Source organism: Papilio machaon, chromosome 26, assembly GCF_912999745.1.
Source record: "Papilio machaon chromosome 26, ilPapMach1.1, whole genome shotgun sequence".
In the NCBI taxonomy this organism is placed as follows: domain Eukaryota; kingdom Metazoa; phylum Arthropoda; class Insecta; order Lepidoptera; family Papilionidae; genus Papilio; species Papilio machaon.
Window position 1 is genome coordinate 2419282 of NC_060011.1, and position 13902 is coordinate 2433183.

The 13902-nt window shown below is 32.3% G+C and overlaps 1 protein-coding gene across 5 annotated transcripts in view; it reads right to left on the reverse strand.

The window, feature by feature from the left end:
- Positions 1 to 13902, reverse strand: part of LOC106718655 (A disintegrin and metalloproteinase with thrombospondin motifs 16) — a 102159-nt gene that overhangs the window by 12860 nt on the left and 75397 nt on the right. For all 5 annotated transcript variants that reach the window (XM_045684617.1, XM_045684616.1, XM_045684615.1 and 2 more), the window contains exons 4-6: positions 4609 to 4704; positions 3152 to 3287; positions 2155 to 2262 (exon numbers count right to left, since the gene is read on the reverse strand). In XM_045684617.1, coding sequence (XP_045540573.1) covers positions 2155 to 2262; positions 3152 to 3287; positions 4609 to 4704 — 340 coding nt within the window. The remainder of the gene's footprint in view (positions 1 to 2154; positions 2263 to 3151; positions 3288 to 4608; positions 4705 to 13902) is intronic.

Here is a 13902-nt window from a genome sequence, read left to right on the forward strand (position 1 = left end):
GTATTATTAACATAATCGATGTCTCGAATGCCGTGCAATATATAACTTAACATAGTATGCGCGTTGGACAGCTGCACGTACGTATTTTAACGATTATATTAATACTAGCTGTTGCCCGCGACTCCGTCCGCGCGGAATTAAAAAAAACTTAAAAAGTAGCCTATATGTTCTTCCAGACTATGTTCCACATCTGTGCCAAATTTCTTCAAGATCCGTTCAACGGTTCTGGAGATACCTTTCTGTAATTCGAGTTAGAAGAGTCGTGCACCTATTTGTCGTTCATTAATATTTGCATTGTTTAAAAACAACATTTTACTAATATTATAAGTGCGAATGTCTGGATGTATTGTTACAAGGTATCAGAACGGGTACATGGATCTCGCTGAAATTTGGCATAGATGTTGAACATAGTCTGGAAGAATACATAGACTACTAATTAAGTTTTTTTTTTAATTCCACGTGGATGGAGTAGCGGGCGACAGCATATTAATATCTTCTTTCAACACTGAACCGATCTTCTGACAGGAGAGATCGTGATGATGGGTTTAAAATTTGTAATCGGATCAATATATATTATTCATTAAGTACAATCTAAATAAAAAGATTAATCATATTATTATACAATGAATAATAAACCTATTGTGTTTAAAAATAAATGAGATTAGTCTGATTTTTAACGCGTCTGTATTTTTTATACCACCGTGATATGTTAAATTGAACATGTGTAACATGAGAACACAATATTGAATTGTTAGCAACAATAAAATCCAAAGAAGACTGTTTACATTTAAGATATTTTTTTTAATAAACCTACAAATTAAACACTTTAGAAATACGTGATATTTAAGAATGAGTCCGCCCGCTAATCCGTCCACGTGGAATAAAAAAAATAGTAGCCTATGTGTTCTTCCAGACTGTGTTCTATACCAAATGTTATCAAGATCCGTTAGCCGTTCTGGAGATACCTTGTCCATCAAATATCCATCTAAACATTCGCATTTATACAAAAATATTTATCGTAATGTTAAGGTTTATTTTTGATAAAATATTAAGCATGACAACAAAAACATTCATAGAAATGCTTCAAAAAAATGTTGCAGTATCGTTAATATACTATATTAAAAATTGCATAAATTTAAACAAATCTGATACACTTAAAAAGTATTTTTTTCATACAAAGTTCTTCGAGATATGATTTTATGTGTTTGGCAAAATATCAGGTTGCTTAGTGAGTAAAGATGCGCATGACTAGATCATGTTTTCAACCGGCGAGTATAGTTAACACATTTATGTGATATATATCAAAATGTCAGGCGGCAATCTTCCGCCAAAGTCGCAGGTGTCCAATCAAACTGGTTTTTCGCATCACAGATAATCAATCGATCTTTATTACGTTTGCTAATTAGACAAGATCGTTGGCAAATCGAACTTTAATGGCTTAGTTGGTCAGCTGTTTTCTAGTAATTTTCCTATTATTTAACTATTACTAGTACATTCAAGTTTTCAATTAATTAGGTATAATGCTTTGATGAATTTTCTATTGCACTTCATCATCAGCTCACTATACGTCCCCACTGAGGGGCTCGGAGCCTACCCCAAGTTAGGAGGTGACTAGGCCATAGTCATGGCACTTAGTTTATTATTTTTAGTTTATTAGTTTTTAATTACATTACATTTTTAACACTTTCCCTTTTGAGTGTTAATAACTAATCATTCAAAGATGCCACTGTAAAATACCTCATTTTAAAATCGCGCCTATTAAAAAAACTATTTCACATATTGCCCAAACTTAAATAAATAATTCAAAAGTACAAGTCATAGGTTCAAATCGTGATCTCGAATATATTGTATTTTTTTAATAAATCGTTCGTTGTATATTTTATGTGTAATAGTTTATTCCAAATCCAGTTAATAATAACATGTATTTCTATTTAAATATTATTGTTATTCGGAAACATGACATTTCAGCTTTACAATTAGAAAGATAATTAATTTCCAAGCTTGACAACAGACTACTAATTTAGTAGGTATTACTCGTAACTTACACATTTGTGGAATTGTCAATGTGCTGAATGGTATTCACTACATGTTTAATTCCATCATTAGTCAACATTAAATGACTTAAATCTTAAATTATACTAATGTGTTACTTACCAAAGTCACTGAGATGATCTCCCTGAGCGGGATCCCTTTTGATGATAACATGATGTGCGCCTTGGAGAGCTTGTTTTAACCTATCTTGGTCTATTTTCTTCCTTTTCACTGGAAAAAGAATATGCGTTAAAAGCTTCGGAAATAGTTTATCTATCTGAATACAGATGGCGCTGATCATAAAAGTATAAATGTGTACTCTACTGTTTTGCGGGATTATTATAAATACACATCCATATCTGCGAATATATCTACGGATATCAGTTAAAATCTTAGTGTTTTTTATGTTTTAAGGTGGCAAGCGAACAAGCGGCCATTTGAATTTGCCAAATACAGAAGCGATCACTGTTTACAGAAGTACACAATTGCAGATACGTTGCCTGTTTAATCGACGGAAAAGGGGACTCACAGAAAGAGAATATTTTCTCTTCTCCGTCAAATCTACTTCCCCTTCCAATCTTATACTTAATGGTGAGAAGGGAAAAAGGACATTAATTAGGCAAATAGTATAATCAAATAGCTATTAACCGCCACGTTTCAATTTCATCATCCGTTTACCTTTAAATATTTATCATTCTTTGCGATTATTATTACACTCTGACCAAAACTAATGAATCAAATTATATAAAAAAAATAATTTTTATCTCATCTCTCTCACTTTTATACAAACAAGTAAAAAGAATTTCGTAATATTTTAAGATCTGACCACATGCTGTTATAGTCATAGTTAATTCTTTGATTCGCTTATTAAATATACATAATATGATATGAAATTATATAATATTTTATAGGTTTGAATATATTAATTCGTTCTAGAATAAATAATTAATAAACACTCAAATTCCTTCTCTTGTTATAACATTGTATTTTTATAGTGAAAATTGAAAATAGAAGTATAAAAGAGGCGATGTAACCTTAAAAAATATAAATTAAAAGAAATAATCAAAACGATTCAAGCGTTCTACTTACCATTACAACTTTTGGACTAGTTATAACTTACCGATTGGTAAGCCGGTATCTATTGACACCATGTCGGCCATGCTGCTGGGATCTAGGAACATTTCGTCGTCCTGCGCTGCGGTCGTCATTGAATCTGGGATAGGTCTGATCACCAGTTCGTGACCTATCGAGCCTTCCTATGGACAACAAAACAATTTAAAATAATATAGTTTTGCTTTTCACTCAGCAACAAAATTGAAACTGCTGGTGCTAAATTATATATTTGGCAGGCATCCCATCATACTATTACTAGCGCCATCTGTTATCCAAAATAACAAAACATTGGAATTTCACCCAAACAAATAAAAATTGACCAACAAGTCTACAATAACTATAATCTGTTTTAAGTCAACAACATTATAAATATAGACTAGTATTAAATAAATCTAAATTTCTAGGTCAGTGAGCCAAGCCAATAACTATACCAGTTCCCCCACGCATCGAATGATTCTGTTTTAGACCACACGCATGTAGTACTATACCTCTGGTACAAAAAGGACTACAAATATGTTTATTAGGATAATATTATTAAAGGAAAATCCAAATCAATGGTTTGTTATGTCTACATATGGCATATCAAATACGAATATATAAATACATTTATGTAATACATACAAATAGAAGATGTTTAAATAACAAAGATTCCAGTTTAGCGAATTTTTGATATAAATCTTATGTTCGTTTCAAAGTCAAAGAGAAATATGCACACGCTTTCTTTCTATAAACGTCTATTTTACTCTTAAAAAGTGTATTAAAATCACTCTCGTACTCGATTATAGCAACCATCGACATTGTTAGAGCGATATATTAAATGTAACTAACAAATTTATATTCCATTCAAAGACTGTTTATCATAAAGTGTATAGGGATTTCAATTGTTACAGCGTTTTCCTCATACTGTTCACATAGAACTTTATTTTTAAATCCTTTTCATATTATAAAGAAGCAAACGGACACGTAATGAATTGGATCGAGGTTAAGTAACCTCTTAAAGTAATCATTTTATTCTATTAACGGTTAAAAAACCAAAAAAATATTATCATCATCATCATCATTTATCTGCCCACTGCTGGGCATAAGCCTTTCCCAATGCCTTCCACAGTGCATAAAATATGCTTTGTTCCAAATGACCAAATACGGTAAACTCTGTACATTTCAGGCTGAATTTGTTGAATTTCAATATATTAAAAAAAAAAACAATTTCTGGTTGCTATGCTCACAATTTCCTTAAAAATACAACATTTCTGATGACAAAATCAAATAGAATAATAGTAATAATAATAAAACTTTAATGCAGACATTCATACAAAATCAACTTAGAAGTTAAATAAAAAAAATAATTAAATAATGGCCGCTATGTATGTAATTTGAAGTTAACAAGATTTTGGCGTACATTTTATTTTATTGATTAAGCTAGCACTTGACCACATTGAGAACATGATATAATATATGACTTACCACTATGATCTTTCCATTCTTCGGATGTCTTCTGATAAGCAGCGCGGCGCCATTTTCATCATCATGGTACAGGTCACCTATATCTTCTTCGTTTTCCTGAAAAAATATAAGGTATATTAAAATTAATAAATTCTTATCACATTTATCACCACCTTACTTAGTCTTTGACACTATTTTTCATTTGCTTTTACAAAAGATCATTTTATAATATAAGTAAGTACTATCGAGGAATTTGTAGGCATTCGAAATTAAAAGCGACAGCGTCGCAGAAACAATAACCAAGGTAAAGTTTTGAATTATGTCTGTATGAAAAAATGTCGATCAGTAGTATACGACTAATTGCTTTACACTATTATCACGACATTTACGCAACCTACTGCTATTTGTTACTTTTTAAGAAGAGGCGAAGTTTTGACTCCTTGAAAGTAATAAAGTAATTATTATAGAGGGAACACTGCAAAGGGCCATAACGATACAAATATTACATTTTCATTTCTTGTTGTTCGTATCAACGACCATGGCTAGAGCAGAGCCTGTGCGTAGTACTCGAAGAGTGCACAATAACGAGAAGAATATGTAGGGCACATGTGATATGTGGAAAAAAAAATTTTTTGCACAGATCACATGTGCCTGCCATGTCTTCTAGATTTCCTGCATGCAGTATTCTGCACGCAGGATATCTAGAAGACTAGGACGCACGTAACACGTAACATATGTAGATCGTGTTAATGATCATGCTTGGTCAGGAATGTAAGAACAAATATAAGACGTAATATGAACCAGATAAAGCTCTTGTTGACCAGCATTAGGTGGTTTTAATTCCAGGTGCTCCGCATTGGGGGTGCACTGTTGATTAATGTCGGTGCATTTGCCGTGCGAGTCTGTCCGGAGTCATGCCCCCACCAGGGACTGATATAGGATGTACACTTGTAAATTTAACACTAAGTTCTTTTCGAATAATTTTATTCACTGTTATGAAATTTTCAGTATAATTTACAAATTATTATGTTATGCTCCAAATAGTATAGTCTAATGAAATTAAAAGCAGCGTAATTCATTGAAGGTAGCTGTTTGAAAAATCCCCAGATTAAATAAACATGTTAAATGAATTATGAATGACATGTCAGATACCAAAATAAGTTGCTAATAGACATGTAATTATTCCACCCCTTTTAACAAAGACATTGGCATTAAAAACATTTTAATTTAAGGCGAATTACATACTTAAAATTCTCGTCATATTGCAACACTAATTAAAATGGTAGACGGTGTGCTCTGAGAATTTTGATTGAGCCACTTTTTCTATGCATTGATGACTCGACGATGTAATTCCTTTGACTACAGAGAAAAGGACCAGACAAAGTACTGTCGTTGTACTTAATAAATTCTGCTACTTTTCGTCGTGGTGGAGCAATGACAATTACACATGTGCATATAATGCAGTCACGTAAAATTTTAAGGTCTTTAAGAACGTATACTGACTCGAAAATTTGCGCACAAGCAAGCGAGTTTAGAACTTATTGTTCGTTGTTATTTGTCAGCGGATAATACGCTTGTGAGATCCTGTCTCTTAAAAGTCAAAGCTCGTCGATGTAATTAATTTTAAACAATCGACGGAAGCGAATAGAATGAGGCGGTATTGTTTTGTTAAATTTATAGAATTGCTAATTGCCTTAATAATAACCTTATATGCTTTTTATATAACTGGTATTGACAATGATAACAATCGAATAATTCTGGTAAGTAATCTTGCAATCTTTTCGTAATATAGATTACAAAAACTTTTGTCTTTCAAAGATTTAACTTTGTATAGCCACATGTATGCGCAAAGCTCTTATGCGTTCACACGTTTAGAGTAGGCTCTGAACCTAGTGAACTAACATAATTTAGTTTGACTTGTGCCCAGCGGATCGGTTATCATTTTCTATATTACTACGAAGGTATCGTATTTATGTGACCATATCAAGTTAAGAGCAAATTAAAATATCAAAACCTACCGCAATGACGCATCGTTTTTTAAATTAGAGAGCAAAAGGATCGTCGGAAAAACCAGACATGTGTATGCCGTTGTCAAATATTGTTGTCCGGTTTTTTATATCGCACGTGATTTGAGTTTACTAATAGACTCTTTTTTTGAAGACGGTCAAAAAAGTACGCAGTAATATCTTAGTTAATGTATAAAATTTAAGTACGATTTGCATATTAGAATTTTAATTTTAAATCCAAATTCTTACAACTTTGAACACTATTGTACAAATAATATTGTTTACGTATATATAGTTCGTCGGGAGCTCAGAAGTTAAGCACTTGACTTGTAATCTGCAGGTCATGGGTTCGAATCCCAATTACCAATCCCAATACATTTATCCGATGTTCTTATGGTGAAGGAAAACATCCTGATGCAACCTGCATATATCTGAGAAGAAATTCAAAGATATGTGTGAAGTCAACCAGCCAGGGCCAGCGTGGTTGACTATTGCCTTGTCACCCTAAACTTAGGGTAGGCTCCGAGCCCCTCGATGGGGACGTATAGTGAGCTAATAATGATAATATATAGTTCGACAGTGGCAATTCGTTGTTATTTTCAACATAACCTCAAACTTGTATAAGAACTATTACACTAGAACAAATCATAGAGCGGCTCGTTGTTCTGTTACAAGTAAATGCTCTAGTTTATACTCACCTTTATGCAGATATTACCACAATTTATAGTTATATTGTAATTTGCGACAGCACTAAATATTAAAATTTTTGTGTAACTTATGTTTCATTTTATAAATATTTTTTACAAATAAAGACTGAGACTCAAATATCATCTGTTAATATAAATAAATAACAGCAGTGAAACAGACGTACCATCAATTATCTAGTCTATCTTAGTAATATGTTGATGCTGGTAAGTTGTGGTTATGATTATTATTATTATTTTTACTATAAATTTATTACGGTGTCTTCCTGCATGTTATACCGGTATGACATCATCCTTATCTTCACATTATAAATAATATAACATAAAAAAATAGCTAGCTTGTAAAAATTGAAACACGCTACAACGTTTGTTGTGTGTTCCCGTTGGAATTATGAATCTATGGATACGATCAGGTCAATGGAAAAATTCCATTAGACGCTTCGTACGCAAGTGGGTAGGGAATTTAATTCTTTAACTATGAATACAACGTTGTTGTAGTTCGATACACGAACTTTGAATAAAAGTGACTATTTTATTGTAATAGATACGGCCATTTGCATTGCTAATGCGTCCGCCAACTGACGGTTGGGTCGTGAAAAGCCTGCCAAATATTTATTTTACATCTTAGATCTTTCCCATCTGAATGTATCTACTTTATTTTATTTATTATACTACATATTTCATTGTGCCTGCCCTGCTCATTTCCCTACGGAGGGTCGGCATGTATTCTTCCATATATCTCCATATGCCGTCATATCTGAATTTACTCCTGACTTACACATATTTTGTATCACTTACAAGGAGTGAGATCAGAGGGTCTAGCACGAAATTTGCGAGACAGTATACGTTACAGCATCGAAAAATTCGCAATAGATTTGTACAGCCCTGTATCAGGTGTAAACTACAACAACAAATCTCATAGAAATTTCGACATATTTTATTTATGACATTACGAAAACGCATATCGCAAATTTCCATGATAATCCCTCTGGTAAATTAATATAGTACCAATAGATTATATTTATTTAATTTATTTACTATTAATTATTTTATTATACAATAATAGTGATAACAATAGTTGAAACAATATTCATAATGGCAGATTTTCAAGGTTATGATTAATTTAACGGTTTGTTTGGTTATTTTATTTAAATGTATTTCTAAAAATGTGATTCATAAAAATTTAGAAAACGTACAATAGATTATTAAAATTTAAGCATTATAAATAAATAAACAAAAACTGTTATTTAATATTAATAATGTAAATTTAACTTCCACTCTGAAGTTTATGATTAACTAGTTGTCACCCGCGACTCCGTCCGCGCAGAATTTAAATAAAACATTATTAGTATCCTATGTGTTCTTCCAGACTATGCTCTACAACTGTGCCAAATTTCAACAAGATCACGAAACATCCATCCATCCATCCATCCATCTAAACATTCGCATTTATAATATTAGTAAGATAAAATGTTTGTTTAGAAATGTTTGTAATGTCCGCTCTAAAATTTATTTATTTGAATCTCTTTGCCTAACACACTGCTATTCTTGTCTATTTTGGTTTTGTAAACTTACAAGCTGTTAAGATTCGTAGTCTATTAAATTGTTACAAGCAACATCCTCATTGTACATTTGAATAAAATGCAACGTTTTATAAACGTCTTAGTCACGATGTTACTGATAAGTGAGTAGATTAGGTTTGAATGAAAAGTCTCTCACGGTCTTAACACGTTCACTGCCACGCCTAGCGAGTTATTTTTAAAGGAGGTCGTACGGCAATGGAACATATTAGTACAATGTACGTCAAAACAAAAGACTAGTGTAGTAACTCGGAACTATCAGGTCTAAATTGTTTCAACCAATGATTGATTTAATTTGGTAGAAGAATGAAGTGACATGATCCATGTATTACAGCTGATAGAGATATATAAAAGATTAATAGAGTTCTGTGCGCGTACCGCGTAGCACAAATATTTGTCACAATTTGTGCAGCGCCTATCAGGCGTAAAGTATACCAAGAATCTCTTACTAATCTTACTAATATTGTAAATGCGATAGTTTAGAATTTATATGGATGGATGATTGTTAGAAGGTGTCTCCGGAACGGCTCAACAGATCTTGATGAAATTTGACACAGATGTAGAACATAGTCTGAACATATATGGTCTATGTAAGCTAGGGTAGGGCGGGGTCACCACCAGGACGTGTCGACGAATACTGACAAGTGTGCCCTCGTCCCGGTGCTCGGTGAGGTAGAGGGAACCAGTGGAGTGTAGTTGGTATGCTCCCGCCTATCGGGAGAGAGTCCAACATAACCACCAAGCCATCCCCAGGCGCGGTGGTATGCGTAACGCATTCCCCACTTTAAAAAAAAAGTACTTATTAACTTTTTTCTTTCGCAGACGGTGTCGCGGGCAGCTTGTTTTGATATAATTGACAATGACGATACGAAGGCGATTGTCAGAAATATTCGTGCTAAGGTCACTGAGCTTCTGTACGAAAAAAGGTAGAGAGAGGATGAGTTGAAGAATTGGGTACAACGTTCCCCCTTATATTTAACTGGCACGCTTGAGTAAACTCTAAATTCCCTTCTCTCCTCAAATAAAACTTATAAAAATGGGTTTATTTAAATAACTTTATATTATAAGTGGAACATTTTATTTATTATACTAAAAATATGTTTACTAAATGTCAATAGATGGAATGGACTGTGAAAAATGTAGCCTAGAAGGTAAGTAATATTATTTTATAACTTAAGCACGTGTTTCATTGATATACTATGTTACGGTATAACAATAAAAATGAGCTCTTAAAGAAAGTTCAGACATTAATAATTACAAAATGTTTTTTTTTTTGTTTTTCATATTTATGCGACAATATTTTAGGATATCTTTCTTGCTTTAGTTTAGGTAAGGTTATTAAAATTACGCAGCAAAAGTAACAATTTATAAGTCTTTAGAAAAAAAGTATCAACATTTTTTCCCCCTATCAATTTTCATAGTACAATTATGTACCAGCTTTGAAAATTGGAATTTACTTGGTAGACATTTTTAACAAAACCCGTTTTAACCCTTTGTCTACAACAAGTGTAAGATTTGTCGTACTTTATGTGTAAGTAACCGGTTGTAGCGAGAATTGTTCAAGGGCATGTAGTCAGTGGTGCATGCTAGTGTTTGTTTTGTGACAATGTTTGAGGTGTATAAATTGCAATCAACCCTAATGTGTTAGTAGTACAGTGGAATCGTTATAACTCCAAATGAAAAGTCGAAATCTTCAGTAAAACGAAAAAAATGCCATTTCCTTCTAGTGAACCATCAAATGCTCGATATCTCGTTTTATTTAGATTTTGTAACTAGAACAAAATGTTATTTCCTTACGTGGATATTGTATTATTTTAATTTCTACTCGACAATTCGTATTTCAATTCAATTCAAGACAAACAGATCTTGATGCAATCTGGCACAGATGTAGAACATAGTCTGGAAGAACACATAGGCTATTAATTAAGTTTTTTTTTAAGTCCTCGCAGACGGATTTGCGGGAATCAGCTAGTTATTATAATACAACTCGTTTTAAATAATACTAAATAGGTCAATGATCTCGATCTGTCAAAAATCACTAGAAAAGTACAGAAAGTACATCTATATTAAGAATTGGAGATTCAGTAAAATATATGTATATATTTATTGCTGGCATTCTTAACTTTATCCATTTAATACTATGACGTCACATGCCGCGGGTTCATGTAGAATCTTCTTTAAAAGTAATTTTACTTCACATAGATATTTTACGTAGAGATATTTCATAAATTATTTCCTAGTTTCTTTAATATCAGAACCGGTATTGTAGGAAACATATAACCAGGCTAGTATTAAAATTACATTAGTTGTAATGATAGTAAACATATAAGAATATGAGCTCATCATAGACAAATAAATCATGGAAAATCCACCGCATAATTTCCTTAAACATAAATTAATTATACGCTGATGAATTATGTAACTGTCTAGATAATTTAATTAAGAAACAATAGGCGTCCATACATAACTACAAATGTGAAAATGTAAACAAATCCAATAGAAGTACGTTTTCAGATAGTTAAATAAGTTTCTTTAGATTATTGATTTACAACCTAGTCCAGATTGACATTCTAGAGTCTCCAGGGCGTTAACAACCAGGAAACAAAGATGAGAGTTTACAAGCTGACGAAGAAATGTATTGTAGGGTCTACAGAAACTATTGAAATGAGTCTTTCATTAAAAAGGTTGCATTAAAAAATATAGAAAAAGTTAAGAAGTGAAGAATGTATGAAATGAATCACACTTCCATGCCAAAACACTGTACACGCATATTGTTGTCTCTTTTTTTATATCTTAAGGGGGCAAACGAGCAAGCGGTCACTTGTATTCGCCGAATTCAGATGAGCTCAGTACCTTTAATCGAAGTATGAGGAAACGCAGGGAAAGATAATATTTCCATCCTATGCATCAATTTCACTTCCGAAGGACTAAAAATTAGACTAGAGCTAGACCACTCATCAGACGAAAGACGGAAATGCTTCCATATCACGCCTGCCAATTCGTGCAACGGATATTGTTGTTGCTGGCTTCCACCAATGTAAAAAACTGTGTCTGTTTTTGTTTTCGAAGATAACGCGATAATAATATGTTTCTCCAATTCGGCAGTGCTTACAGAAGAATAAGGGAAAATTCAACTGTTTGTAAGTTCAAACGTGACAATGACTAATGTAAAATTTAAAGAATTGCTAATTAAAAAAGCAAGTAATAGTTATTTATTCAAGTAATTTAAAAAGGCATTTGTTATGTTTATATTTCGAGGTAAATTCATTTACATTTACTATATAATATCATATGTATTCTAACACATACCTGTCGCAGGACCTGTTCAACAAAGGTTTTGGAACAGGTATTGGAAGAGGTCATTGCCCCAACTACATGAGCTTTTAAAATTATACATATAGTCAGATAACAGTATTTATCAAAAATCGATAAGTATTATGAAATGATTGATATGTTTCTAGTATCCTCGACAGGGTTTAAAATAAATAGACAGGACAAAATTATTTTAATTCTTGCTGCTTATAAGGGCCTAAAGAAATGTAACCATGAAAGATTTGATCAAATCAATATTAATATAATAAAGCGTAAACAGATAGTTCTTTATAACGCAGAATCATAGCAATCATAGCTTTATCGAATAATTCTTATTTCAATATAAATAACTATACTTACGACCTTCTTTAGGCTATATATTTTAAATTCATTAAATTTAAAAAAGGAACAAAATTGCAAACCAATAGCAGCAAAGATGGTTGCCATGGTAACGGCAACTCTTAGCCAAATGCGAAGGCCTTCGACATTTGAATTTTGACATTTGCAATTGAAAGTTTTACGCAATGTAAACAATACAACAAACTTTCTGTGTAACCAATAAAATATAAAATAATAAAGCAAATAAAAACCGAGGAGTGTTGATAACAGTAGATCACTTATCAGGAAAAGAAAGAAAATAGAGTCGTCTGAGACTTAATACATATGAGGGAAGACAAAAACGAATCATATCATGCCAAAAAATTAACCGCTACTACATAAGCTGAAATAATAATATCTGGTGCTAATCTGGCGAATCAAAACAGTCTATTAACACATATGACGTGCAAGACTGGATTCGATAATAATCTGTCGACAAACGAAAAAAAAAACTTGTGTACCGTCTGTTTTTTTTCTTATTTCTCACATTTTCATCATTCATAAATCTACGCAAACTTCATTTGTTTTTAAATCTTTTATTCCATTGATATTTTCCTGTTTTAATTAACTTCACGGTAGATTGCGTTCTCTATATGACTGTGAAGATCAGAGATGGCGATCCAATGGCACGCTACAAAACATTTTGTGCACGTCACAGGTTACAAAATACATTATGCACTAAAAAAAAGTTGTGAAGTAGGTATATGTGAAAATATGATATTTAATATTTGAATTTAATCGTTATAAAGTTTATTGCAAATTAGGCATCGTTGGACCTTTGGCTCCGATCGACGACTTATGTTTTAACCTTTTGGACACACCTTTTAACCTTTACTAAAACCGGCCTAAGATGTTGAGAAAATATTTCTCAAATGTTATCTTACTCTGTACATTTACTGATCAAAATAAAACTAACAGCTCTTTCTTTTGTCTTTAATTTATTTAATAACTAGCTTTTACCCGCGACTCCGTCCGCGCGGGATAAAAAATAGAAAACGGGGTAAAAATTATCCTATGTCCTTTTCCTGGTTCTAAGCTACCTGCCGACCAATTTTCAGTCAAATCGATTCAGCCGTTCTTGAGTTATAAATAGCGTAACTAACACGACTTTCTTTTATATATATAGATATATATAGATAGATATAGATAGATGTAGATTACTGTCTTTTAAATCTTCTTAAAACAAAAACTTTTAACCTCTACATTAATGTTTTGCACGTAATCAAAATTTATAAGTACGTAATCGTAATCATAAACACGCTATAAGCATATTGATAGCAAAAATGGTTAAAGAACAACAACGTGCTAAAATTTGCAGATACATGTTTATAATTC